The following is a 27,697-nucleotide window of genomic DNA, read 5'->3' on the forward strand; positions in this document are numbered from 1 at the left end:
CTAGGGCAAAAACAAGACATTTACCACTTGGGGTCCCGAGGACCGAGTTCAGGAAACCCGGGCCTAGGCCTACTAACCCTTGACCCATGATCCTATACTGTCATTACTGCCTCAGCACAAGACACCTTCTGTTCGACAATGTCCCTGGCAACCTCAACCTGTCTCTCTTGTACCGGGCACTTCTGAAGCCCAGCAACATTGACACACACAGTTTTTTCCACCGATACTACACATTCCTTTGTCCCATGCCATGCTGCACACTTCTACACTTCACAGTTCACCATAACAACGGACACTGTAGCTGGGAGTCTGCACTCATGCGAAATAAAAAAATAAGAACAGTCCATCACTAGCATAGACTTCGATAGATATCACATTAGGGCGTCTGTGAAAGCATGGGCAGCGCCATTGAGGCCATCTCCATTTTGAAGTCGTTAATTTTCTTCTTATACTACTTCTATGAGTTGGCAAATAAACTGAAAAGGTGCATTCTACTACTAGAGTGTGTGATTTGAACAGGTATAAAGCCAAGTTAGGCAATTTACTATTTACTGCCACTTGCAGTTATGCTTACAAGTATAATTCAATGCCTGATCCCTCCTGATGATCCAGATGGAATCATGGGATCCTTCCTTAACCCATAGGAAGTCCCACCAAGTTGACCACTTCAAAATGGTGAAAGTCCTCAATGGCACTGCCTATGCTAAAATTAGGCTTTTGGGAACTAGAGTCCCCTATCTACATCTATGGTCATCAGCAACCTTCTCTTCTTCATTGGGGTTTTTCTGCCATTGTCATCCAAAGTTATTGGTGCATTACCACTACTGTGCTGGAGTGTGAGCCAGAGACAGGGAGGAACAAAATCAAATCAAATCAAACTTTATTTGTCACATGCGCCGAATACAGGAAGTGTAGACCTTACCGTGAAATGCTTACTTATAAGCCCTTAACCAACAGTGCAGTTCAAGAAGAGTTAAGAAAATATTTAACAAATAAACTTAAGTAAAAAATAATAAAAAGTAACAGAACAACATAACAATAACGAAGCTATTGTTTAAACAGGGCGTACCGGTACCGAGTCAGTGTGCGGGGGTACAGGTTAGTTTAGGTAATTTGTACATGTACGTAGGTGTGAAGTGACTATACATAGATAATAAACAGCGAGTAGCAGCAGTGTACAAAACAAATGGAGGTGGGGTCAATGTAATAGTCTGGTGGCCATTTGATTAATTGTTCAGCAGTGGAGCTGTGAAGGAGCCTTTTGATCCTAGACTTGGTGCTCCGATACAGCTTGCCGTGCGGTAGCAGAGAAAACAGTCTATGCCTCTGACAATTTTCTGGGCTTTCCTCTGACACCTCCCATTACTGTATATCCTACCTTCCGGTTAAATGTTTTCCTATCAGATTTGATTACTTATTCAGCCAAATGTGACCCAGCCTAAGTCTTGTAAAGTCTTCTGTCTCGTGCTGACTTATTCCATCCCCAACGTTTCTACAGTTCTACAGCTGCACCATCGAGAGCATGGTTGCATCACCGCCTGGTGTGGCAGCTGCTCGCCATCTACCCTACAGAGGGTAGTGTGTATGGCCCAGTACATCACTGGGGCCAAGCTTCCTGCCATCCAGGACCTCTATACCAGGCGGTGCCAGAAGAAGGCCCTAAAAATGATCAAAGACTACAGCCACCCTAGTAATAGACTGTTCTCTCTGCTACCGCACGGCAAGTGGTACCGGAGCACCAAGTCTAGGTCCAAAAGGCTCCTTAACAGCTTCTACCCCCAATCCATAAGACTGCTAGACAGTTAATCAAATGGCTACCCGGACTATTTGCATTGACCGCCCTCCTTTTTTACACGGCTGCTACTCGCTGTTTATTATCTATGCATAGACACTTTACCCCTACTTATATGTACATACAGTTGAATTTGGAAGTCTACATACACCTTAGCCAAATACATATAAACTCAGTTTTTCACAGTCCCTGACATTTTATCCTAGTAAAAATTCCCAGTCTTAGGTCAGTTAGGATCACCACTTTATTTTAAGAATATGAAATGTCAGAACAATAGTGGAGAGAATTTTTTATTTCAGCTTTTATTTCTTTCATCACATTCCCAGTGGGTCAGAAGTTTACGTAGACTCAATTAGCATTTGGTAGAAATGCCTTTAAATGGTTTAACTTGGGTCAAACATTTTGGGTAGCATTCCACAGGCTTCCCACAATAAGTTGGGTGAATTTTGGCCCATTCCTCCTGACAGAGCTGGTGTAACTGAGTCAGGTTTGTAGGCCTCCTTGCTCACACACGCTTTTTCAGTTCTGCCCACAGATTTTCTATAGGATTGAGGTCAGGGCTTTGTGATGGCCACTCCAATACCTTGACTTTGTCGTCCTTAAGCCATTTTGCCACAACTTTGGAAGTATGCTTGGGGTCATTGTCCATTTGGAAGACCCATTTGCGACCAAGCTTTAAATTCTTGACTGATGTCTTGAAATGTTGCTTCAATATATCCACATAATTGTCCTGCCTCATGATGCCATCTATTTTGTGAAGTGCACCAATCCCTCCTGCAGCAAAGCACTCCCACTACATAAAACTGCCACCCCTGTGCTTCACGGTTGGGAGTGTGTTCTTCGGCTTGCAAGCATCCCCCTTTTTCCTCCAGATGGTCATTATGGCCAAACAATTATATATATTTTTCATCAGACCAGAGGACTTTTCTCCAAAAAGTATGATCTTTGTCCCCATGTGCAGTTGCAAACTGTGGCTCTTTTTATGGCGGTTTTGGAGCAGTGGCTTCTTCCTTGCTGAGCGGCCTTTCAGGTTATGTCGATATAGGACTCGTTTTACTGTGGATATAGATACTTTTGTACCTGCTTCCTCCAGCATCTTCACGAGATCCTTTGCTGTTGTGCTGGGATAGATTTGCACTTTTCACACCAAAGTACATTCATCTCTAGAAACATAAATTATGTTATTTAGCCTATCAGAAGCTTCTACAGCCATGATATCATTTTCTGTAATTTTCGAAGCTGTTTAAAGGCACAGTCAATTTAGTGTATGTAAACTTCTGAGCCACTGGATTTGTGATACAGTGAATTATAAGTGAAATAGTCTGTCTGTAAACAATTGTTGGAAAAATGACTTGTGTCATGCACAAAGTAGATGTCCTAACCAACTTGCCAAAACTATAGTTTGTTGACAAGAAAATTGTGGAGTGGTTGAAAAATTAGTTTTAAATGACTCCAACCTAAGTGCTTGTAAACTTCCCGACTTCAACTGTAAATGGCCACAAAATCCTGATATACAGTTAACAGCGAACTCTACTGCATGGACATTGTACATGTACATTGGGGAACGCGCATTGATTCCTAACATAAAACTGTACTCCTCCAAAAATAACATGTTTGAAGATTTACTGATTTGAATATAGGAGGAGGACCTATGTGTATAAAGATCCATTCTCTCTATGACTTCGTTTGTCCCAACTTTGTTACTGTACGTGACCTTTCATTTAGGTATGGCAACTTGGTTTAAACTTCATTCGGGCGCAGAAATAGAGATGGTCTGGTCACTTCTGTGTACACATATTTTGAATATGATATCGCAGGTGCAGCGAAATGCTTATGTTTCTAGCTCCAACAGTGCAGTACTACGAACAATACAAAATAATAGACACAACTCCCAAAATGTAAACAAATTAATTAAGAAAAACCTAAATGAGCAAAGTCAGAGTCCGGAAGATAAATCTATTTGTATCAAATCAAACTTTATTTGTCACATGCGCCGAATACAACAAGTGTACAGTATTTTAGTCCAATAGACCTATCAATACAGATTATTACCAATCCACTTCCTTTCTCGAGTTCTTGACCATGACGATTTACGTGCGCGCTCCCGCGTTGCAGATGATGCTGCCACTGATGAAGATGGCGAATGCTTGGAGTATGACGATTTACTGCAGAAGCTGATAAAGGGAATGAGAAGAGGGAATTCACAAGATAGAAAACCAACTAAAGAATACGTGCAGAATTACGGTGAATATCAAAGCTGTTGGGGTTATGATTGGAAGGGAAATATGGCCCCTGAAAACCTGACAGAAATAGAGCAGAAACCAAACAAACCACTAACGTTAGTAGTTTCTTACTGCATCCTAGCTGGCTAATTTAACGCGTTAGCTAGCTACTTTAGCTATACCCACTAGCTAGCAAGCTATATCTAACGTTATATTCCACAGATACACTGGCATTTTTCATGACAGTTTTCCACGGATTGTTAGCAAAATATCAATTATTTGAGACAGTGTTAACTAAGATGGAAATTCTAATTAGTGAGGGCGGGCCAGAAGGGATGCGTTCATCGGTGGATGTTAATGCTACTAGTAGCTAGCTAACAGTATTGTGCCAATTAGCTAACCACTTTCCTTAGTTATCCAGCTAGCTAGTTACATTAATTAAGCAGGTTGCTAGTTCGCTTTAGTTTAGAACACACCATCGGGAGTCTGTGTATTGGTTCCCACCAATACACATACTCCCTGTCCCAAAGCTAGCAAGCTAAATTAGCTACAGTATGTCTATCCCCACCCTGTTGTAATTTCCCAAAACTACCATGAAGCACATGTCACGTGATGGAATTGATGGAAGGTACTATTATTGTTTGTCTTTGGGCCCACCTTTTTAGTGTCATCTCCCATCTATGTCCAGGCACAGAAAGAATGTCCCGCTCTTCAGACAGTGATGATGGGTACTTTGTTGCCATGGATACAGAGGAAGATGTATCAGGGCCTGTTGGAATGGCACAGGGGGAAGATCTGAAATTGGGGACCAGCAGAGGAGAGGGGGACGTAGAAGGCTGCAATGAGGCAGAGGGGACAATGGTGGAGCTGCCAGAGGAAGTCCTAGAATACATCCTGTCCTTCCTCTCACCATACCAGGAGCACAAGACCGCTGCACTGGTGTGTAAACAGTGGTATCGCCTCATTAAAGGTATGTCTCTCTACTGATGACATAACAACCTCCACCACCATTCTAAACCCAAATAGTAGTGCTGTGCAAATAACCCAAATAAAAATGTTTTGGTTATTAAACAAATTGACCAACGTTGGTTCAAATCAAATTTTATTAGTTACATGCGCCGAATACTACAGGTATTCAACCTTATAGTGAAATTCTTACTTACAAGCCCCTAACCAACAATGGCGTTTAAAAAAATCTGGATAAGAATAAGAAATAAAAGTAAAGAGTAAATTAAAGAGCAGCAGTAAAATAACAATAGCGAGACTATATACAGGGGGGTACTGGTACAGAGTCAATGTGCGGAGGCACTGGTCTGGTTAGTTGAGGTAATATGTACATGTAGGTAGAGTTATTAAAGTGACTCTGCATAGATAATAACAGAGAGTAGCAGCAGTGTTCCAGAGGAGGGGGGCAATGCAAATAGTCTGGGTAGCCATTTGATTAGCTGTTCAGGTGTCTTATGGCTTGGGGGTAGAAGCTCTTTCGAAGCCTCTTGGACCTAGATTTGGCATTCCGCCACTGCTTGCCGTGCAGTAGCAGAGAGAACAGTCTATGACCAGGGTGGCTGGAGTCTTTGACAATTTTTAGGGCCTTCCTCTTACACCGCCTGGTATAGAGGTCCTGGAAAGCAGGAAGCTTGGCCCCAGTGATGTACTGGGCCGTTTGCACTACCTCATACCTTCTGTAGTGCCTTGCAGTCGGAGGCCGAGCAGTTGCCATACCAGGCAGTGATCTAACCAGTCAGGATGCTCTCGATGGTACAGCTGTAGAACCTTTTAAGGATCTGAAGACCCATGCCAAATCTTTTCAGTCTCCTGAGGGGGAATAGGTTTTGTCGTGCCCTCTTCACAACTGTCTTGGTGTGCTTGGACCGTGTTAGTTTGTTGGTGAAGTGGACACCAAGGAACTTGAAGGTCTAATCCTGAACCACTGCAGCCCCATCGATGAGAAATGGGGGTGTGCTCGGTCCTCTTTTTCCTGTAGTCTACAATAATCTCGTTTGTCTTGATCACGTTGAGGGAGAGGTTGTTGTCCTGGCACCCCACGGCTAGGTCTCTGACCTCCTCCCTATAGGCTATCTCGTCGTTTTTGGTGATCAGGCCTACCACTGTTGTCATCGGCTAACTTAATGATGCTATTGGAGTCGTGCCTGGCAGTGCAGTCCTGAGTGAACAGAGGGTACAGGAGGGGACTGAGCATGCACCCCTGAGGGGCCCCTGTGTTGAGGATCAGCGTGGCGGATGTGTTGTTACCTACCCTCACCACCTGGGGGTGGCCCTTCAGGAAGTCCGGGATCCAGTTGCAGAGGGAGGTGTTTAGTCCCAGGGTCCTTAGCTTATTGATGAGCTTTGAGGGCACTATGGTGTTGAACGCTGAGCTGTAGTCAATGAACAGCATTCTCACATAGGTGTTCCCTTTGTCCATGTGGGAAAGGGCTGTGTGGAGTGCAATAGAGATTGCATCATCTGTGGATCTGTTGGGGCGGTATGCAAATTGGATTGGATCTAGGGTTTCTGGGATAATGGTGTTGATGTGACAAGTCTTTCAAAGCACTTCTTGGCTACAGACGTGAGTGCTACGGGTCTGTAGTCATTTAGGCAGGTTACCTTAGTGTTCTTGGGCACAGGCACTATGGTGGTCTGCTTCTAACATGTTGGTATTACAGACTCAGACAGGGAGAGGTTGAAAATGTCAGTGAAAGCACTTGCCAGTTTGTCAGCGCATGCTCGCAGTACACTTCCTGGTAATCCGTCTGGCCCCGCGGCCTTGTGAATGTTGACCTGTTTAAAGGTCTTACTCACATTGACTGTGGAGAGCATGATCACACAGTCTTCCGGAACAGCTGTTGCGCTCATGCATGTTTCAGTGTTATTTGCCTCAAAGTGAGCATTGAAGTAGTTTAGCTCGTCTGGTAGACTCGTATCACTGGGCAGTTCTCGGCTGTGCTTCCTTTTGTAGTCTCTAATGGTTTGCAAGCCCTGCCACATCCGACGAGCATCAGAGCCGGTGTAGTACGATTCGATCTTAGTCCTGTATTGAAGCTTTACCTGTTTGATGGTTCGTCGGAGGGCATAGCGGGATTTCTTATAACTTTCGGGTTAGAGTCCTGCTCCTTGAAAATGGCAGCTCTAGCCTTTAGCTCATTGCGTATGTAGCCTGTAATCCATGGCTTCTGGTTGGGGTATGTACGTACGGTCACTGTGGGGACGACGTCAACGATACACTTATTGATGAAGCCAGTGACTGATGTGGTGTACTCCTCAATGCCATCAGAGGAATCCCGGAACGTATTCCAGTCTTTACTGGCAAAACAGTCCTGTAGCTTAGCATCTGCTTCATCTGACCACTTTTTAAAAAATATTTTTTAATTGATTTAGTCACTGGTGCTTCCTGCTTTAATTTTTGCTTGTAAGCAGGAATCAGGATGATAGAATTATGGTCAGATTTGCCAAATGGAGGGAGAGGGAGAGCTTTGAATGCGTCTCGGTGTGTGGAGTGAAGTTGGTCCAGAGTGTTTTTAAATTTTATTTCCCCCCCCCCCCCCCTCTGGTTGTGCATTTAACATGCTGATAGAAATTTGGTAAAACTGATTTAAGATTCCTTGCATTAAAGTCCCCGGATGCTAGGTGTGCCGCCTCTGGGTGAGCGTTTTCTTGTTTGCTTATGGTGGAATTACAACTCATTCAATGCTGTCTTAGTGCCAGCCTCTGACTGTGGTGGTATGTATGTAAACCGCAAGAAAAATACAGATCAACTCTCAAGGTAGATAGTGTGGTCTACAGCTTATCATGAGATATTCTACCTCAGGCGAGCAATAGCTAGAGCTGTTATTTACAAAAATACATAGTCTTCCGCCCCTTGTCTTACCAGACACCGCTGTTCTATCCTGCCGGTACAATGTGTAACCAGCCAGCTGTATGTTGATAGTTTCGTCGTTCAGCCACGACTCCGTGAAGCATAAGATATTACAGTTTTTAATGTCCCGTTGGTAGTTTAATCGCCCGCATAGGTCATCAATTTATTCTCTAAATATTGCACATTTGCTAGCAGAATGGAAGGAAGTGGGGGTTTTATTCGATCGTCTACGAATTCTCAGAAGGCTGCTTGCCCTCCTACCCCTTTTTCTCCACCTCTTCACGGGGATCTGGGCCTGTTCCTGAGAAAGTAGTATATCATTCGCATCGGGCTCGTCAGACTCGTTAAAGGGAAAAAATTATTCTGCCAGTCTGGTGAGTAATCGCAGTCCTGATGTCTAGAATATATTTTCGGACATAAGATGGTAGCGGTAACATTATGTACAAAATAAGTAAACAAACAAAAAAACATGATCGGTTGGGGACATGTAAAACGTCACCCTTCTCCGGCGCCATTGTTACTCTAAAATACAACTCAAATACTTGAATTGCATTTATAAAAATAATAATTTGCGAGCCCAGTGAGCTGTTTCTTTAGAGAGAAATCCAATAATTAATGAGAGAATCAAGTCTAGAACTATGTGGGATGCTGGCATCCCGAGAGGCAGTGGCGCAGCGTTCTAAGGCTCTGCTTTGCAGTGCTGAGGCGCCATTACACCCTGAGGTTCAATACCAGGCTGTGCCACAGCTGTGAGTGATCGGGAGCCCCATAGGGCTGTGCACAATTGCCCCAGCGCTGTCCAGGTTAGTGGAGGGTTTGGCCGGGGGCCTTTCCTTGGCTCATCGCGCACTAGCTACTCATTGTGGCTGGTCGGGCAACTGCAAGCTGACTTCGGTTGTTGGTCAAACGTTGTTTCCTCCAATATATTGGTTATGGCTGGCATCTGGGTTAAGCGAGCAGTGTGTTAAGAAGCAGCGTGGCTTGGCGGGTCATGATTCGGAGGACGCTTGTCTCAACATTCGCCTCTCCCGACCCCATTGGGGAGTTTCAGCGATGAGGCAAGATCTTAACTACCAATTGGATATCATGAAATTGGGGATAAAAATGGGATAAAAAAAGAAGTATACTTAACAAAAATCTAAACGCAATTAGCCAATTTAAATAAATTCATTAGACCCTAATCTATGGATTTCACATGGCTTGGAATACAGATATGCATCTATTGGTCACAGATACCTAAAAAAAAGAAAAGGTAGGGGTGTGGATCAGAAAACCAGTCTATCTGGTGTGTGACCACCATTTGCTTCATGCAGCATGACACATCTCCTTTGTGTAGAATTGATCAGGCTGTTGATTGTGGCTTTTCGAATGTCCCATGCCTCTTCAATGGTTGAGAAGTTGCTGGATATTGGCGGGAATGGGAACATGCTGCATCTAGAGCACCCCAAACATGCTCAATGGGTGACATGCAGGCCATGGAAGAATTGGGACATTTTCAGCTTCCAGGAATTGTGTACAGATCCTTGGAACATGGGGCTGTGCATTATCACGTTGAAACATAAGGTGATGGCAGCAGATGAATGGCACAACAATGGGCCTTGGGATCTCTTCACGGTATCTCTGCATTCTTATTGCCAATCGACAAAATACAATTGTGTTCATTGTCCGTATCTTATGCCTGTGTAACAGTATAGCTTCCGTCCTTCTCCTCGCCCCTACCTGGGCTCGAACCAGGGACCCTCTGCACACATCTACAACTGCCTCACACGAAGCATCGTTACCCATCGCAACACAAAAGCCCAGGCCCTTTCAGAGCAAGTGGAACAACTACTTCAAGGTCTCAGAGCGAGTGATGTCACCAATTGAAACGCTATTAGCGCGCACCCCGCTAGCTAGCTAGCCATTTCACATCAGTTACACCTGCCCATACCATAACCCCACCGGCACCATGGGGCACTCTGTTCACAACGTTGACATTAGCAAACCGTTCGCCCACATGACGCTATACATGTGGTCTGTGGTTGTGTGGTTGGTTGGATGTACTGTTCTCTAAAGCGACGCTGGAAGCAGTTTATGGTAGAGAAATTAACATAAAATGTTCTGTTAACAGCTCTGGTGGACATTCCTGCAGTTAACATGCCAATTGCACACTCCCCCAAAATTTCAGACATCTGTGGCATTGTGTTGTGTGACAACTGCACATTTTAGTGGCCTTTTTGTCCCCAGCACAAGGTGCACCAGTGTAATGATCATGATCACTTTACATATTGAGTTTTATATTTTTGTTCAGTGTACGTGGGATGCTGGACTGAAAGGAGCTGTAGTTCTCATTTAAGCAAATATTCAACCTAGTTCAGCACAGAAACGTGGTAATGAAATACAATGACCATAATCCATTGCGCTTGTTTTTTTCTGGCTCAGACAGAGATGGATACACTTTTATGCCTGCTACATTAGGTTAGATATTTTGTTGTTACAAAGTGGGATTAAAATTGATTGTCATTTATTTTGTCAACGATCTACAGAAAATACTCTTTCAAAGTGGAAGAAAAATTATAATATTTGTAAAAATGAATACTATCTTCATTAGAATTAGTATTCAACCCCCTGAGTCAATACATGTTATAATCACATTTGGAGGTGATTACAGCTATGAGTTTTTCACACCTGGATTGTGCATGATTTGCCTGTTATTTTTTTTTTATTCTCTAAGCTCTGTCAAATTGGTTGTTGATCATTGCTAGACAAAGATTTTAAGGTCTTGCCATAGATTTTCAAGCAGATTTATGTCAAAGCTGTAATTCGGCCACTCACCGTCTTCTTGGTAAGCAACTCCTGTGTAGATTTGACCTTGTCTTAGGTTATTGTCTTTCTGAAAGCTGAATTCAGATTTCAACAGAAACCTGGCTGAGATGCAAAGGAAATTCAAGAAAAGCGGGTACAAAAATTGTCAGACCAATACTGGCGTTGAGAGAGAAAAAAAAAAGAGACATCGTCTTTGAAAGAGATCAGACTGCAATAGCATTGAATAGTCCCCGTGATATGCAATAGCATTGAATAGTCCCCGCGATATGCAACTGTTCAGGGAAGTCAGGAACCAATACACGCAGTCAGCCAGGAAAGCAAAGGCCAGCTTTTTCAAGCAGAAATGTGCATCCTGTAGCTCTAACTGCAAAAAGTTCTGGAACACTGTAAAGTCCATGGAGAACAAGAGCACCTCCTCCCAGCTGCCCACTGCACTGAGGCTAAGTAACACGGTCACCACCGATAAATCCATGATAATCGAAAACTTCAACAAGCATTTCTCAACGGCTGGCCATGCCTTCCTCCTGGCTACTCCAACCTCGGCCAACATCCCCCCCCCCCCCCGCAGCTACTTGCCCAAGCCTCCCCAGCTTCTCCTTTACCCAAATCCAGATAGCAGATGTTCTGAAAGAGCTGCAAAACCTGGACCCGTACAAATCAGCTGGGCTTGACAATCTGGACCCTCTATTTCTGAAACTATCCGCCGCCATTGTCGCAACCCCTATTACCAGCCTGTTCAACCTCTCTATTCATATCGTCTGAGATCCCCAAGGATTGGAAAGCTGCCGCAGTCATCCCCCTCTTCAAAGGGGGAGACACCCTGGACCCAAACTGTTACAGACCTATATCCATCCTGCCCTGCCTATCTAAGGTCTTCGAAAGCCAAGTCAACAAACAGATCGCTGACCATCTCAAATCCCACCGTACCTTCTCCGCTGTGCAATCTGGTTTCCGAGCCAGTCACGGGTGCACCTCAGCCACGCTCAAGGTACTAAACGATATCATAACCGCCATCGATAAAAGGCAGTACTGTGCAGCCGTCTTCATCGACCTGGCCAAGGCTTTCGACTCTGTCAATCACCATATTCTTATCGGCAGACTCCGTAGCCTCGGTTTTTCTGATGACTTCCTTGCCTTGTTCACCAACTACTTTGCAGACAGAGTTCAGTGTGTCAAATCGGAGGGCATGTTGTCCGGTCCTCTGGCAGTCTCTATGGGGGTGCCACAGGGTTCAATTCTCGGGCCGACTCTTTTCTCTGTATATATCAATGATGTTGCTCTTGCTGCGTGCGATTCCCTGATCCACCTCTACGCAGACGACACCATTCTGTATACTTCTGGCTCTTCCTTGGACACTGTGCTATCTAACCTCCAAACGTGCCATACAACACTCCTTCCGTAGCCTCCAACTGCTCTTAAATGCTAGTAAAACCAAATGCATGCTTTTCAACCGTTCGCTGCCTGCACCCGCACGCCCGACTAGCATCACCACCCTGGATGGTTCCGACCTAGAATATGAGGACATCTATAAGTACCTAGGTGTCTGGTTAGACTGTAAACTCTCCTTCCAAACTCATATCAAACATCTCCAATCTAAAATCAAATCTAAAGTCGGCTTTTTATTCCGCAACAAAGCCTCCTTCACTCACGCCGCCAAACTTACCCTAGTAAAACTGACTATCCTACCGATCCTTGACTTCGGCGATGTCATCTACAAAATAGCTTCCAATACTCTACTCAGCAAACTGGATGCAGTTTATCACAGTGCCATCCATTTTGTTACTAAAGCACCTTATACCGCGCTCCAGCAGGTGTATCTCACTGATCATCCCTAAAGCCAACACCTCATTTGGCCGCCTTTCCTTCCAGTTCTCTGCTGCCTGTGACTGGAACTAATTGCAAAAATCGCTGAAGTTGGAGATGCATCTCCCTCACCAACTTTAAACATCTGCTATCTGAGCACGCCCTGTTAAGAACTGTTAAGAACTATTTTTATTTTTTAAATATTTTTTATATATATTGACTTTCAATATAAAAACAAACCGACCAAAACAAAACTGGACCGGCACAGACCTAAAAACAAAAGTACTAGAATTTAATAGTTTCCTAACAGCAAGTGTTTTACTGAGTCCTCTTTTACTGCTGATCGCTGCAGCTGTACATAGTCCATCGGTAAATAGCCCACCCTATTTACCTACCTCATCCCCATACTGTTTTTATTTATTTACTTTTCTGCTCTTTTGCATACCAGTATCTCTACCTGCACATGACCATCTGATCATTTATCACTCCATTGTTAATCTGCAAAATTGTAATTATTCGCCTACCTCATGTCTTTTGCACACAATGTATATACTCTTTTTTAAATTTTTCCTACTGTGTTATTGACTTGTTTATTGTTTACTCCATGTGTAACTCTGTGTTGTTGTCTGTTCACACTGCTATGCTTTATCTTGGCCAGGTCGCAGTTGTAAATGAGAACTTGTTCTCAATTAGCCTACCTGGTTAAATAAAGGTGAAATAAAAAATACAATAAAAATCGTCTCGCAAAAAGCGTTCTTCCGTTCTTACTATGCACTATTCAAAGTACTCTGGACAAATTAAGAGAATCTCACAGACATTGGCAGATTCTAAGATCCAATGACAGTATTGGTAATGTGTTTTTTCGGACCCTCCCTTGGTCGTATTCTCTTGGAGCAGAAATCTGAGATCAAGTGGTAGACTCTGTGATTTACCACCCCATAATACCCCGCATGACATCTCCTTGTGCCCCTTCCGGATGGAAACTACAAGTGTAATGGCTGCACTTACAAATGTAGATCATTAAAGGTGTTGTCACGTGCTCAATTAAGGTAGTTATTTATCTTAAATGATGTGGGCAAAACAAAGTGCGAACTAAAAGTAAGAATCTCTGAGCATCGTAGCACCATTAGGTGCAAAAACTCGACGTATCCAGTTGCGGCACACATTTTGGAAACAAACTACTCTATTTTGTCCCTTTGCTATATTGGCATCGAACACGGCACCCTCCTTAGGAGAGGGGGTGACCTTGACTATTCATTGTTAAAACAAGAGGCCATCTGAATCTTTAATTTAAAGATCCTTGCTTCCTTCAGTTTCAATGGAAAGTTTGATCTGAAGCCATTCTTGTGATTGTGTTTTTGCTATCCATTGTAAATGTTTGTTGGTCAATGTAAGTGAATGTAATCCATTCATGCTTTATTATATGTTCTATTCATATCTGAAAATTGACCAATGAAATCAAGCCACAGCCGGCCATGATTAGACACCCATGTGTGTCCTTTCAAACTCTATATAAACTGGTGACCATTATTCCCCGATGAAAGCAGCTTGGCTGTCGAAACATTATTAAATTATTGCATCTGAGCTCCTAGTGTGCGACTCTTCTTTTTCAAGTGTTCTACTCTGCTAGCCAGCACCTTACCTAACCTGGTGTGCATTTCTTCTGTCTCCGGAAAGCAGGCTGAATCAGGTTTTCCTCTAGGATTTTGCATGTGCTAAGCTCCATTTATTTTTTATCCTGAAAAACTCCCCAGTCCTTAACGATTACAAGCATACCCATAACCCGGTCTTGCGACTAACTTTTTTCATCACCATTCCGAAGTGCAATTTCAACTAATCCAAACTGAACTTGAACCGTCCCAAAATGGAAATACTTATTTTATTTTTTGATATGCGACCATGGGTCAAGGTAATTTACAGTGCTTTTAAAGTAATTTGTGTATTTCTGAGACCGTCTATATTACATAAACTTAATTTGTTCATGAAAACAGACACATTACATTATTCAAATCATTATTACATTATTCATTACATTACATAGTTCAAACACAAATATTGAAAAACAACCTAGCTTTTGAACAAAACAGTGTAAATAGCCAAGGAACACAAAGACAAAGTCTTCAGTAGACTTCCGTTTCAAGTTAAACAGACTTTTATGCCTGCGCAATGCTTCTAAAAATGAATATGTAACGCCGCTCTTCACGTGCGCACACTCAGACCCCAGCCAGGCAGTGTTGCACACGAGGCATAAATACTTTGCACATTTTACAGTGTGCATTTGGTTCACCTCAGGGAGATATAACCATATTCTGTAGAATACTATAGTAGCTAGCCTATAGACAATGCAAATGCCGCAGCAACTCCCGGCACACGAAACCTCAGTTCCGGGCCGCTGGGCCGCAGACAGGCTGGGAGAGAGTCAAATGTGCATTTTAATAGGTCTATTTGCCCAACATTGGAATGATATTCTAATATTATACATCTCCTGAGTCCGTATGGGAGTTTCAGCAATGGGACAAGACTGTAACTACCAATTTGGATATCATAAAATTGGGGAGAAAAGGGGTTAAAAAAAAAATAAGCAAAGATTTCTAGATATGCCATTTACCAGCATTTCTTCCACTGTCCAAAGTCAGTAAGGCAAAATCATATTGTTGCATCTTCAGATATTCGAAGTTTCTACTATTATGCTCTATATCCATATGTTGCATTATAAAAACCTCTAGCATCAGGTGCGTGTTTGAGAATGGTGTTCTCCCGTAATAGCATTTTTGAACATTCACGCTTATGGCCGAGACGAGTAAACCCATTGCTGTGCTTGTAATGTGAATTATTCATAGTTTATCAACTCTTAAGCTAAATGTTGTGATCTGTTTCATCAGCCTCGTCTTTGTTTTTATTAATTTTATTTTACTTTTTACCTTGAGGCAAGTCAGTTAAGAAAAAAATATTATTTTCAATAACGGGACAGCCTAGGAACAGTGGGTTAACTGCCTTCAGGGGCAGAACAACAGATTTTTACCTTGTCAGCTCGGGGATTAGATCTTGCAACCTTTCGGTTACAAGTCCAATGCTCTAACCACTTGGCTACCTTCCGCCCCAGTTGTGTTTAAACATTTTAGTAATGAACCACTGTTTTGTGCATTTGATATTTTTCTGGTCCATCGTCCCACAACTGTCTGTTTTGAACGATCCCAGACATATTTTTATTGTACCCGGGACGCCCTTAATTCTGAGCCACCACTATGCTTGAAAATATGGAGAGTGTTACTCAGTATTGTGTTGTATTGGATTAGCCCCAAACATAACAGTTTGTTTAGGACAAGTGTATTGCTTTGCCACACTTCTTGCAGTATTACTTATTGCATTTTTATTTTTAATTTAACATTTATTTATTTGGTTAATTCGGTTAAGAACAAATTCTTATTTACAATAATGGCCTACCGGGGAACAGTGGGTTCACTGCCTTGTTCAGGGGCAGAACAACAGATTTTTCCCTTGTCAGCTCGGGGATTCGATCCAGCAACCTTTCGGTTACTGGCCCAACACTCTAACCACTAGGCTACCTGCAAACAGAATGCATGTTTTGGCATATTTTGTATTCTGTACAGGCTTCCTTCTCACGCTCAACTAGGTTAGTATTGTGGAGTAACTACAATGTTGTTGATCAGTCCTCCAGTTTTTTCCAATCACAGCCATTGCACTGTAACTGTTTTAAAGTCACCATTTCCCTTATGGTGAAATTCCTGAGGGGTTTTCTTCCTCTCCAGCAACTGAGTTAGGAAAGACACCTATATCTTTGTACTGGCTGGGTGTATTGATACACCATCCAAAATGTAATTAATAACTTCACCATGCTCAAAGGCATGTTAAATGTCTTTTTGTTTTTACCCATCTACCAATACTGTAGGTGTCCTTCTTTGCGAGGCATTGGGAAACCTCCCTGGTGGTTGAATCTGTGTTTGGGGTCATTCAAAAATCATGTTAAACACTATTTTTGCAAACAGAGTGAGTCGTTAAGCAAATGTTTATGCCTGAACGTATTTAGGCTTGCCGTAACAAAGGGGTTGAATCTCAAGGCATTTCAGCTTTTCATTTTTTATTAATTTGTTTTTTTTAAATCAACCAAAATAATTCCACTAACATTATGGAGTTTTGTGTGTGTGTGTGTGTGAAGGCCAGTAACAAAAAAAACAAAATTTAATCAATTTTAAAATCCGGCTATAACAAAGTGGAGAAAGTAAACCGGTGTAAACACTTTCTGAAGGCTCTGTACACACAGACCACATAGACTGCATGAGAGAGGAATGTACACCATAACGGTGATAGTGGGATAGAGACAGTTCGTGAAAGTATGTCTTATCTACTTTGGAGAACTAGTCAGCTCTGCAGCATACTTAGGCAGGCTAAGCTAGTTAAATATGATGACTAATGACAGTACAGAATGGAGAACACACAGAGATAACATTGTCTGTCTGGCTGGCTGCTACTGCCTGAGCAGAGATAACGTTGGCTGGCTGGCTGGCTGCTACTGCCTGAGCAGAGAACATTGTCTGGCTGGCTGCTACTGCCTGAGCAGAGATAACATTGTCTGGCTGGCCGCTACTGCCTGAGCAGAGGTAACGTTGTCTGGCTGGCCGCTACTGCCTGAGCAGAGATAACGTTGTCTGTCTGGCTGGCTGGCTACTACTGCCTGAGCAGAGATAATGTTGTCTGGCTGGCCGCTACTGCCTGAGCAGAGATAATGTTGTCTGGCTGGCCGCTACTGCCTGAGCAGAGATAATGTTGTCTGGCTGGCCGCTACTGCCTGAGCAGAGATAATGTTGGCTGGCTACTACTGCCTGAGCAGAGATAACGTTGTCTGGCTGGCTGCTACTGCCTGAGCAGAGATAACGTTGTCTGGCTGGCCGCTACTGCCTGAGCAGAGATAACGTTGTCTGGCTGGCTGCTACTGCCTGAGCAGAGATATCGTTGTCTGGCTGGCTGCTACTGCCTGAGCAGAGATGAGATAATGACTTTAAGGAATTAAAAATATTAGTCATCAAATAAATATATTAGTCATCAAATAATATACACAACTTAAATATTTTATTATTTCATAGTATTCGTTTTTTTTTCAATTCATATCTACCCAATGTGGACCTGACGGATTCAATATAATATTTTCAATGTTTTGGCAATTGAATGTTAAATTTTTTTTGGCTTATTTAATAATGAATTTAATGTAAAATAAATACATAGTGAAATCAAAAACGTGATTATTTTGTAATAATTGAACTGAAACCAAACCAACCTCATAAAGCACTAATCGCTTAGCATTACCAAAAAGGCAACAACATGCCATTATGCTGCATTTTGAGACCCCCAAGTGAAAACCCAAACTACCACTCAGCTGTTTGACTGAAGTGGTTTCTTTTTCACAATGCGTCAAGTAACGTTTATTCCATTTTCAGATCGGACACTGAGTCAACCATGACAATAAGTGACTTGTTATTGCAAAAACAGTTAAGATAATGACGTGTTACTTATTATGTTGCTTTTATTGTGGCTGTGACTCACATAAAACCAAAATAGTCACTCACCTCATCTCCAATCTCTTTCTCCCCCCAGGTGTTGCATATCAGTGTTACCATGGTTTTCTGCGGGCCGTCCAGGAGGGCAATATTCAGTGGGAGAGTCGTACATACCCATATCCTGGAACACCCATCACGCAACGCTTCTCACACAGTCAGTATACAACATATACCACCGCTTTGTTGAATTGAGTTGATTGGCCATGGTATAAGCTGGTTGAGTTGATTTGCCATGGTATAAGCTGGATAATCAACTCCAGGCTGTGTAGTCCTAAGTATTATCTTTAAAAAAAAGTAATGCCATACACAATTTAAATTGTAAGTATTAGGGATAGGGCATTGAAGGTGTAAATCAGTTGAATAGCCCCATCTTGTTGCAGGGGTTGGATTTGAAAAAGGTTATTTACAGGGGCCAGATATTTTCTACATGGGATTACTCTTTCCTAAAACCGGTATAAAAAACCATGCACCAACACAATTCTAATCTTATGAAGCTCTTTAAATGTAATCTTGCTAAAAGTTGATTTTAAGTGCTTTAAGATTAGCCTAATTCAGTGCATCAAATTGTTTAATTACATACATAGCTTCATCTTTAGTTTTTATTTACACATAGGAAACCTTTGTGCATGGCATCTCAGTTGACTAGTATCATATTCTGTTTCATTTTCTATTTCTTTATCATTTTGTTATTTTTATTTTTTTACACATAGAAACCTTTTATGCATGGGATATCTGACTAGCTTTTGCGGAGAAGTCTCTCCCCCACATCAGTAGAGAACGTGGAGGAGAGATTTGGTCGTGTGTGCAATAAGCATAGAACACTATTTTATATAAGGAATTGGCAACTCGTTCTCATTCTGAGAAATAAGATAGGCTTACACTTGATTTCAACATCTGAACAAAGTGGACAGGCTAGCATGCTGTTCAAACAGTTGGAGACAAGGGTGTGTTCATAACAATTCAACTGTTAAACCTTGTTAGCTAGGAAATAGATCCAAGTTGGCTAAACTTGAAATATAAAGATTAGCAGGCTACTCACTAGCACGTGAGATTGTTTTGAGACCTTGTGTTCATTTCCTATAATGTCTGCTACAAGAAGTTAGTCATTAGTGAATGTGCATTATTCCTTTTTCTTTTTACATTTGTATCAAAAAGGGCATTTTCATAGACATACTTGAAAGCCAGATCAGTGATTATTGCAAAAAAAGCAGGCTAAACTATTTTGATAAAATAATTGAATTAGTGGGGCTTATACACTGAGTGTACAACACATTAAGAACACCTTCCTTTTCCCCTCAGAACAGCCTCAATTTGTCGGGGCATGGACTCTACAAGGTGTCGAAAGCGTTCCACAGGGATGTCAAGTTGGCTGGATGTCCTTTAGGTGGTGGCACATTATTGATACACACGGGAAACTGTTGAGCGTGAAAAACCCAGCAGTGTTGCACTACCATACCTGTTCAAAGGCACACTTCAATATTTTGTCTTGTCCATTCACCCGCTGAATGGCACATGTTTTGCACACTCTGTGTATTTAGCCTAATTTCACATGCATGGAATTAATTTGATTATTGCTGACTGTTTGAAATGCATAGTATTTTACCTTTATTTGTACATCAAAGATTATTTAGAGAAAACATTTAAGAAATCGATGTATATCCTGAATCAACAATAAGCTTGAAAAAATCCAGATGATTTTCAGGCCATATTGCCCAGCTCTAACTGATGGTGACTGAATATAGTTGCGCGGTGTACCGAAATAGAGCCGTTTGTTTGGGCTCAATTCAGAGGAGAAAATGTATTTTGAAAATGTCTGTTTTTCAATCATGTCAATAACTGTTTAATCCCTCTGTAGTCTCAAATTAAGTCCATTCAGCTGATTGAAGATCACTGAAAAACATCTGATACGAACTCATCAAGCATTTTCGTTAGATATGTGTTAGCTTTCTTGTGTTGGAGAAAAGCAACTATGTCCTCCCTAATCTCACAGGCTGTTCTCTTGAGAGTATTATTACCCTTTCTTAGCCACCGTCATTATGTAAAACTGGATCAGGATGCTCAGCAGACTACGAAGCAAGCAATGTTGAAGTCTAGATGTTGATCGGATAACATTCATGATCGCCGAAACTGAGTCCATGGTCTTTTTCACTCACAGCTGAGTTAAGTACAAAGCATGCTATGGTGTATTGGGCAGTGTAGTGATCTCCTCTGCGGGGAAAGAGCTGACAGGCGGGCAGACCCTTGTACCCCTGTTTGCAGCTCTAATAGGCTGTAACTGGTATGTTGGGTGATATTGATTGACAGCAATTAAGGGGTGGGACTACAAGAATACAGATTCTCCCATTGGAGAATATTGAACAAACGCTCCTTTTGGCCCTAAGCACTGGATTTTTAAATGAATGTTCATAATTGATCAAAAGGCTATTCTTAATTGATAAACAGGCAGGATCTGGCCCACGGAAGCCAGTTAAATAGCCCTGGTTATGACTCAAACCATGTATGTGTGTGTTGCAGGTGCATGCTACTACGACTCCAACCAGTCCATGTATGTGTTTGGGGGCTGTACTCAAAGTAGCTGCAACGCTGCCTTCAATGACCTGTGGAGACTTGACCTCAACAGCAAGGAGTGGATCCGCCCTTTAGCCTCGGGTAAGAAATCAGCCCTTTTTTTCTTCTTTTTTCTTTAAACCTTTATTTAACTAGGCAAGTCAGTTAAGAACTAATTCTTATTTTCAATGGTGGCCTAGGAACAGTGGGTTAACTGCCTGTTCAGGGGCAGAATGACAGATTTGTACCTTGTCAGCTCGGGGATTCGAACTTGCAACCTTTAAGTTACATGGGGTGCATACTGCCTACTTGTAACAAGGAAAGTGAAAATAATGTTCCTTGATGGTTCGTGTGCTTTACACATGGCGGTAAAAAATAAAAACATTTTTAGTCATTTTTTACTCTGCTTGCAGATGTAATTTGTCATGTTTAAATCGACTTCCAACCTTTTGTATGCATGACATAGAAGTATGTACAGTGCATTTGGAAATTATTCAGACCCCATTTTGTTCCATTACAACCTTGTTCTAAAATGGATGAAATAAATAAAAAATCCTCATCGATCTACACACTACCCCATCGTGACAAAGCCAAAACAGGTTTTTAGAAATGTTTGCAAATGTATAATACATAAAAACAGATACCTTTACATAAGTATTCAGACCCTTTGCTATGAGGTGTATCCAGTTTCCATTAATCATCCTTGAGATGTTTCTACATCTTGATTGTCCACCTGTGGTAAATTCAAATGATTGGACATGTCTATTTTAGGTCCCACAGTTGACAGTGCATGTCAGAGCAGAAACCAAGGCATGAAGTCGAAGGAATTGTCCGTAGAGCGCCGAGACAGGATTGTGCCGAGGCACAGATCTGGGGAAGGGTACCAAAACATTTCTGTAGCATTGAAGGTCCCCAAGAACACAGTGGCCAAGAACCACCCGATTTGTCACTCTTGACAGAGCTCCAGAGTTCCTCTGTGGAGATGGGAGAACCTTCCAGAAGGACAGCCTTTTCTGCAGCACTCCACCAATCAGGCCTTTATGGTAGAGTGGTCAGACGGAAGCCACTCCTCAGTAAAAGGCGCATGACAGCCCGCTTGGAGTTTGCCAAAAGGACTCTCAGCCCATGTGAAACCAGATTCTCTGGTCTGATGAATCCAAGATGGAACTATTTGGCCTGAATGCCAAGCGTCATTTCTGGAGGAAACCTGGCACCATCCCTACATTGAAGCATGATGGTGGCAGCATCATGCTGTGGGGATGTTTTCAGCGGCAGGGACGAGGAAACTAGTCGGGCTCGAGGGAAAGGTGAACGGAGCAAAGTACAGAGATCCTTGATGAAACCCTGCTCCACAGCGACGGTTCACTTTCCAACTGCACACAGCCAAGACAACGCAGAAGTGGCTTTGGGACAAGTGTCTGAATGTCCTTGAGTAGCCCAGCCAAAGCCCAGACTTGAAACCAATCTAACATCTCTAGAGAGACCTGAAAATAGCTGTGCAGCGATGCTCCCCATCCAACCTGACAGAGCTTGAGAGGATCGGCAAAGAAGAATGGGATAATCTCCCCAAATACAGGTCTGTCTAGCTTGTAGCGTCATACCTAAGAAGACTGGAGACTGTAATCGCTGCCAAAGGTGCAAAGGGTCTGAATACTGTCTGAATGCTCTGTATGAAGGCTTACTCTTACTCCTTTTGGCCACACAGGCTCCTATCCGTCTCCTAAAGCGGGTGCTACCCTGGTGATGTACAACAATCTGCTGGTGCTGTTTGGTGGATGGACTCGACCTAGCCCATACCCACTACATCAGCCTGAGAGGTTCTTTGACGAGATCCACACATACTCCCCCTCCAAAAACTGGTAAGAGGAAGAGACCAGAAGGTTTGGAGATAGGCCTCTAGACCCTGTGGATGAATTAACTCCTTTAGCCATACAGTATGTGTCAACATCACATGTTGACTACTGTTCACTCTCATACAGGCTGATAGTCAGAGTGCTATTACTCATGACAATTCTTTCTGTGTAGAGACTGAAAACCCATAGCCCCACAATAGTATGGCATTGGTTGAAGCTCAACATTATGTGCAAATCTCCATACCATCATATCTAAGCCAATGACACCAATGAAAATTCGCAAATCAACTTGGAGGTATGACACACTCCGACATGAGTCGTCCGGCTGTTACCAGATTTTTAACAGGGTTGTTAGCTATTGAGTTTTGAGTTATTTTCTGTACCCACCTAGCTCAAATTGTAGATGTCAGATTAAAACGAGACTATATTGTCCTGAAAGTGAACATTGGACTTAAAACTTCTTGGTGACGGGGCAGTATTTTCATGTCCGGATTTGGATAGAAAACACTGAAGTTTCTAAAACTGTTTGAATCATGTCTATGAGTGTAACAGAACATATGTAGCAGGTGAAACCCCGAGGACAAACCATTCAGATTTTCTTTTTGAGGTCACTCTTTTCAATGGTGTTTCATTGGAAATCCAGATTTCTAAGGGACCTTCCTTGCAGTTCCTACCGCTTCCACTGGATGTCACCAGTCTAGAAATTGGTTGAGGTTTTTCCTTTGTGTAATGAAGAAGTAGCCCTGTTCAAAACGAGGGTCACTTCAAGTGTACTGTTTGTTAAAGGCGCGAGACCAGAAAGGTAGTGTCAATTTGTTTTCTTCCTGTATTGAACACAGATCATCCTGTCTTCAATTTGATTGATTATTTACTTTTTAAAAATACCTGAAGTTGTATTACAAAAGTAGTTTGAAATGTTTTGGCAAAGGTTACAGGTAACTTTTGAGATATTTTATAGTCGCGTTGCCCAAGTTGGAACCAGTGTTTTTCTGGATCAAACACGCCAAATAAATGAACATTTTGGATATATATCGACGCAATTAATCGAACAAAAGGACCATGTGTGATGTTTATGGGACATATTGGAGTGCCAACAGAAGAAGCTCGTCAAAGGCAAGGCATGATTTATATTTTTATTTCTGTGTTTTGTGTCGTGCCTGCAGGGTTGAAATATGCTTCTCTCTCTTTGTTTACGGAGGTGCTATCCTCAGATAATAGCATTGTTTGCCTTCGCCGAAAAGCCTTTTTGAAATCTGACATGTTGGCTGGATTCACGCTAGCGTCCCACATATCCCAGAGAGGTTAAAAAATGTCTAAGTTTGTAAGTGCAACAGTTTTTATTAAATGTATAATTTATCCCTCTCACATGCTAACTTCTGTCCATTAGAATTCAATGATGTGCTACCATTTTGTAGCATTTCTGACATGCTACCATATTTTTCAGTTGAATTTCAGAGTTCTAACACCATGTCGAACAACTGTTGATAGGCAACAACACAGCTGATGCTGCAGAACCAGGCTGCCAGTTACAAGAGAACAACCTTAAGCTACTGTATGGTGTATATACAAGCTGAGGTTAATCAAATGCTAGTAAACGTTACCTAGCTAATGTTAGCTTGCGTATCCAAAGTCCAGAAACTAGCCTCTCTAGCTAGCTAACACCAGTCAGCCGTAAGCCGGCTAGCTAACAAACAGGCAAAGAAAAGTTTTTACACAAATCACTTCAGTCATTATCTAGCTAGCTAGCTACAGCTGACCTCGACACAGACACTAGCTAACATTAGCTAGTTTAGGTCCAAATGCCAGCCCTACATTTTTTCCACAAAACATAGCTACATCATTTCAAAACCAACACCCAACTTTGGGCAAATTGTCACACTGCCACCTAGCTCTTGAACATTTTTCTTGGTAGGTTTTTCAGCGGTTAGCTTTGTTCAGTTAGCATAGGTGGCCGTCTTTGTCTTCAGTCTGTCTTCTGTAAACAATTGCTGTTGCATGGAGATATGACCGAGTGGGAACCCTAACCCTATAAAGGTGTTTAATTGAACCTTTATTTAAATGATTTCTCACTGATATGAAATATGCATTCCTTATGTTTCCAAAACCATACCGCAAGCGATGGAAACAACTCAAACTGAGAAAACAAATTGCTAGCCACATGTAGCTAGTGTCATGACGTTGGCCTGGGGGTAGGTTTATGACAGTCATAAATACCTCTTTCCCCCTTTTTCCTCTCTCTACCCTACTGATGTTACATTTGCAAAACCCTTGGTTAACATAGAAATTCTGGGAACATCAGAAGGTGGGGGGGGAAATTAACTATATTCTGGTAATCCGACCAATTGAACATATGCGGTGGTACTTAATGAATATGATGTCAGTTCGGTTGTCATCTGAGACATTCTCATCAATGATAGGATGACATAAACTCTACAGTGGAAAGTCTACCCATCAGAGTTATCGGATTCACATGGAATTGTTGTTCAATTTAAATGTTTGAATATGAAATTATTCGTGATGGGATGAAATGTGATTTTAGCTTCTAAAATGTGAGATTTGGGTTTTCATAAGGTAGGTTCTCTGCTCAATCAGTGGCCCGCCCCTGTGAAGGGACATGGTCTATAAAACTTTTCAAACACGCCCTCCTCTCCCTTCCTATATCAAATCAAATCAAATCAATTTATATAGCCCTTCGTACATCAGCTGATATCTCAAAGTGCTGTACAGAAACCCAGCCTAAAACCCCAAACAGCAAGCAATGCAGGTGTAGAAGCATGGTGGCTAGGAAAAACTCCCTAGAAAGGCCAAAACCTAGGAAGAAACCTAGAGAGGAACCAGGCTATGTGGGGTGGCCAGTCAGTCCTCTTCTGGCTGTGCCGGGTGGAGATTATAACAGAACATGGCCAAGATGTTCAAATGTTCATAAATGACCAGCATGGTCAAATAATAATAATCACAGGCAGAACAGTTGAAACTGGAGCAGCAGCACGGCCAGGTGGACTGGGGACAGCAAGGAGTCACCGTGTCAGGTAGTCCTGGGGCATGGTCCTAGGGCTCAGGTCCTCCGAGAGAGAGAAAAAAAGAGAATTAGAGAGAGCATATGTGGGGTGGCCAGTCCTCTTCTGGCTGTGCCGGGTGGAGATTACAACAGAATAATATAATATATAAAGCCTTGACGACAATGTAACCTCCTGTTCCGAGGATGTGGGGACGACGGTCCGATGTCAGAATGGTTCAGATAATAACTACAGAACGAAGCCAACATCAGCGTGAGCTTTGGTTGCGAATGGTATGAACTTTGAACTCTTATTCACTACAGAAGTGATACCTCCTAGCCATTGAGTTAGCAACAGCCGCTGCAAACGAGGGTTAAGAAGGAACAGACAGAGTATCCCGTCTATCACACAACAACGTTACTTCAACGTATCCAATTGACAACCAGAGACATTCTTCAAAGGACTCGGTTGGACAACACGGCCTTCCATCTACCACCAACCTACCGAAGCGCAGCTCAGAGTAAATATTTATTGCATTTTCCTTTTCCAAATGGCCGGTAATTTAGAATGCATAAGATACGGTATTTACGATAGCACAGCTTCGCCCTTTGTTCCTCAGTCTTCCCGCTCATTCACTCAAACCCAGACCCTTTTCTTTTGTGTAACAAGCTGTCATATCTGTTCCGCCCGCTAGGGCGTTTTTCCTTTATGACGTAATTTGTAATCAAGTTATGATTTAATTATGTGTAATTCTGTGTGATTAGTTAGATATTTAGTAAATAAATAATTAAACCCAATTTTATATTGCTGATTCAACTTGTTAGCCAGGGTTTGTGCAGATAAGCAAGAATTTACAACTTTCAGATGAGACTGAATTAAGATGACGATTAATATTGACTGCTATTGATGTAAAATATTACTAGGTCTTTAAGAAGATAACAGAAGATAACAGCTCTATAAATATTATTCATTGGTGCCCAACAGTTAATTTTCAGCTTCCAGGATTTGTGTACAGATCCTTGCGACATGGTGTCGTGCTTTATCATGCTGAAACATGAGGTGATGGTGGCAGATTAATGGCACAACAGTGGGCCGGCCTCAGGATCTCGTCATTCAAATTGCCATTGATAAAATTCCATTGTGTTCGTTCTCTGTAGCTTATGCCTGCCCATACCATAACCCCCCTGCCACCATGGGGCACTCTGTTCACAACGTTGACATTAGCAAACCGCTCGCCCACACGACGCCATAGAAGGTGTCTGAAATCTGCCTGGTAAAATTGAAACCGGGTATCATCCGTGAAGAGCACAATCTCCAGCATGCCAGTGGCCATCGAAGGTGAGTATTTACCTAATTGCAGTCAGGTCAAGACCCTGGTGAGGACGATGGGCACGCAGATGAGCTTCCCTGAGACGGTTTCTGACTGTTTGTGCAGAAATTCTAAAGTTGTGCAAACCCACAACAGGTGGCTGGTCTCAGACGATCCCGCAGGTGAAGAAGCCAGATGTGGAAGTTCTGGCCTGTCATGGTTACACGTGGTTGTGAGTTCGGTTGGATGTACTGCCAAATTCTCTAAAAGGACGTTGGTAGAGAAATGAATATTCAATTCTCTGGCAACAGCTCTGGTGAACATTCCAGCAGTAGTTTGCCAGTTGCACGCTCCCTCAAAACTGTGGCATTGTGTGACAAAACTGCACATTTTAGAGTGGCCTTTTATTGTCCCCAGCACAAAGTGCACCTGTGTAATGATCATGCTGTTGAATCAGCTTCTAGATACGTCACACTAGTCAGGTGGATGGATTATCTTGGCAAAGGAGAAATGCTCACTAACAGATTTAAACAAATTTGTGTACTTCCTTTTAGAAAATACGCTTTTTGTGCGTATGGAACATTTCTGGGATATTTTATTTCAGCTCATGAAACACGGAACCAAGATTTTACATTATATTATATTTATTCTTGTTTAGTATTGTTAGGTTCTCATTTTTCAGAGTAAATAGCTCATGGCCACTAGAGAAGCTTAACAAAGTGTAATTCTTCCCAAAGGGTCGTTACAGCTGTAATTCAGAAAAAACATTTCACACAAGCACTGATATTTAACACTGTCTCCACAACCGAACAGCCAATGCATCCCTGTTGCTAGACAGAACCTTATTGATATCTGTTCTTCCTCACTTCATCTAACCTGACCTCTACCCCAAAGTGCTCACTCCAGCCCAACTCAAGGCTGTCATGGTTATTGATACCAGG

General features: G+C 42.3%; 1 protein-coding gene across 2 annotated transcripts in view; it reads left to right on the forward strand.

Moving 5' to 3' along the window:
- The first annotated feature begins 3,850 nt into the window (after nt 1–3,850).
- The window catches only part of LOC109891329 (F-box only protein 42), a 29,550-nt gene continuing 5,703 nt past the window's right edge, over nt 3,851–27,697 (forward strand). Inside the window, exons 1-5 of one of the 2 annotated variants that reach the window (XM_020483785.2) lie at nt 3,851–4,036; nt 4,703–4,984; nt 18,089–18,205; nt 20,566–20,700; nt 22,304–22,457. In XM_020483785.2, the coding sequence (XP_020339374.2) occupies nt 3,979–4,036; nt 4,703–4,984; nt 18,089–18,205; nt 20,566–20,700; nt 22,304–22,457 (746 nt within the window). In that variant the 5' untranslated portion in view covers nt 3,851–3,978. Of the gene's footprint in view, nt 4,037–4,679; nt 4,985–18,088; nt 18,206–20,565; nt 20,701–22,303; nt 22,458–27,697 lie in introns of both variants that reach the window. The other variant, XM_020483786.2, reaches the window with a different exon arrangement.

This window comes from Oncorhynchus kisutch, linkage group LG5, assembly GCF_002021735.2.
Source record: "Oncorhynchus kisutch isolate 150728-3 linkage group LG5, Okis_V2, whole genome shotgun sequence".
Taxonomy (NCBI): domain Eukaryota; kingdom Metazoa; phylum Chordata; class Actinopteri; order Salmoniformes; family Salmonidae; genus Oncorhynchus; species Oncorhynchus kisutch.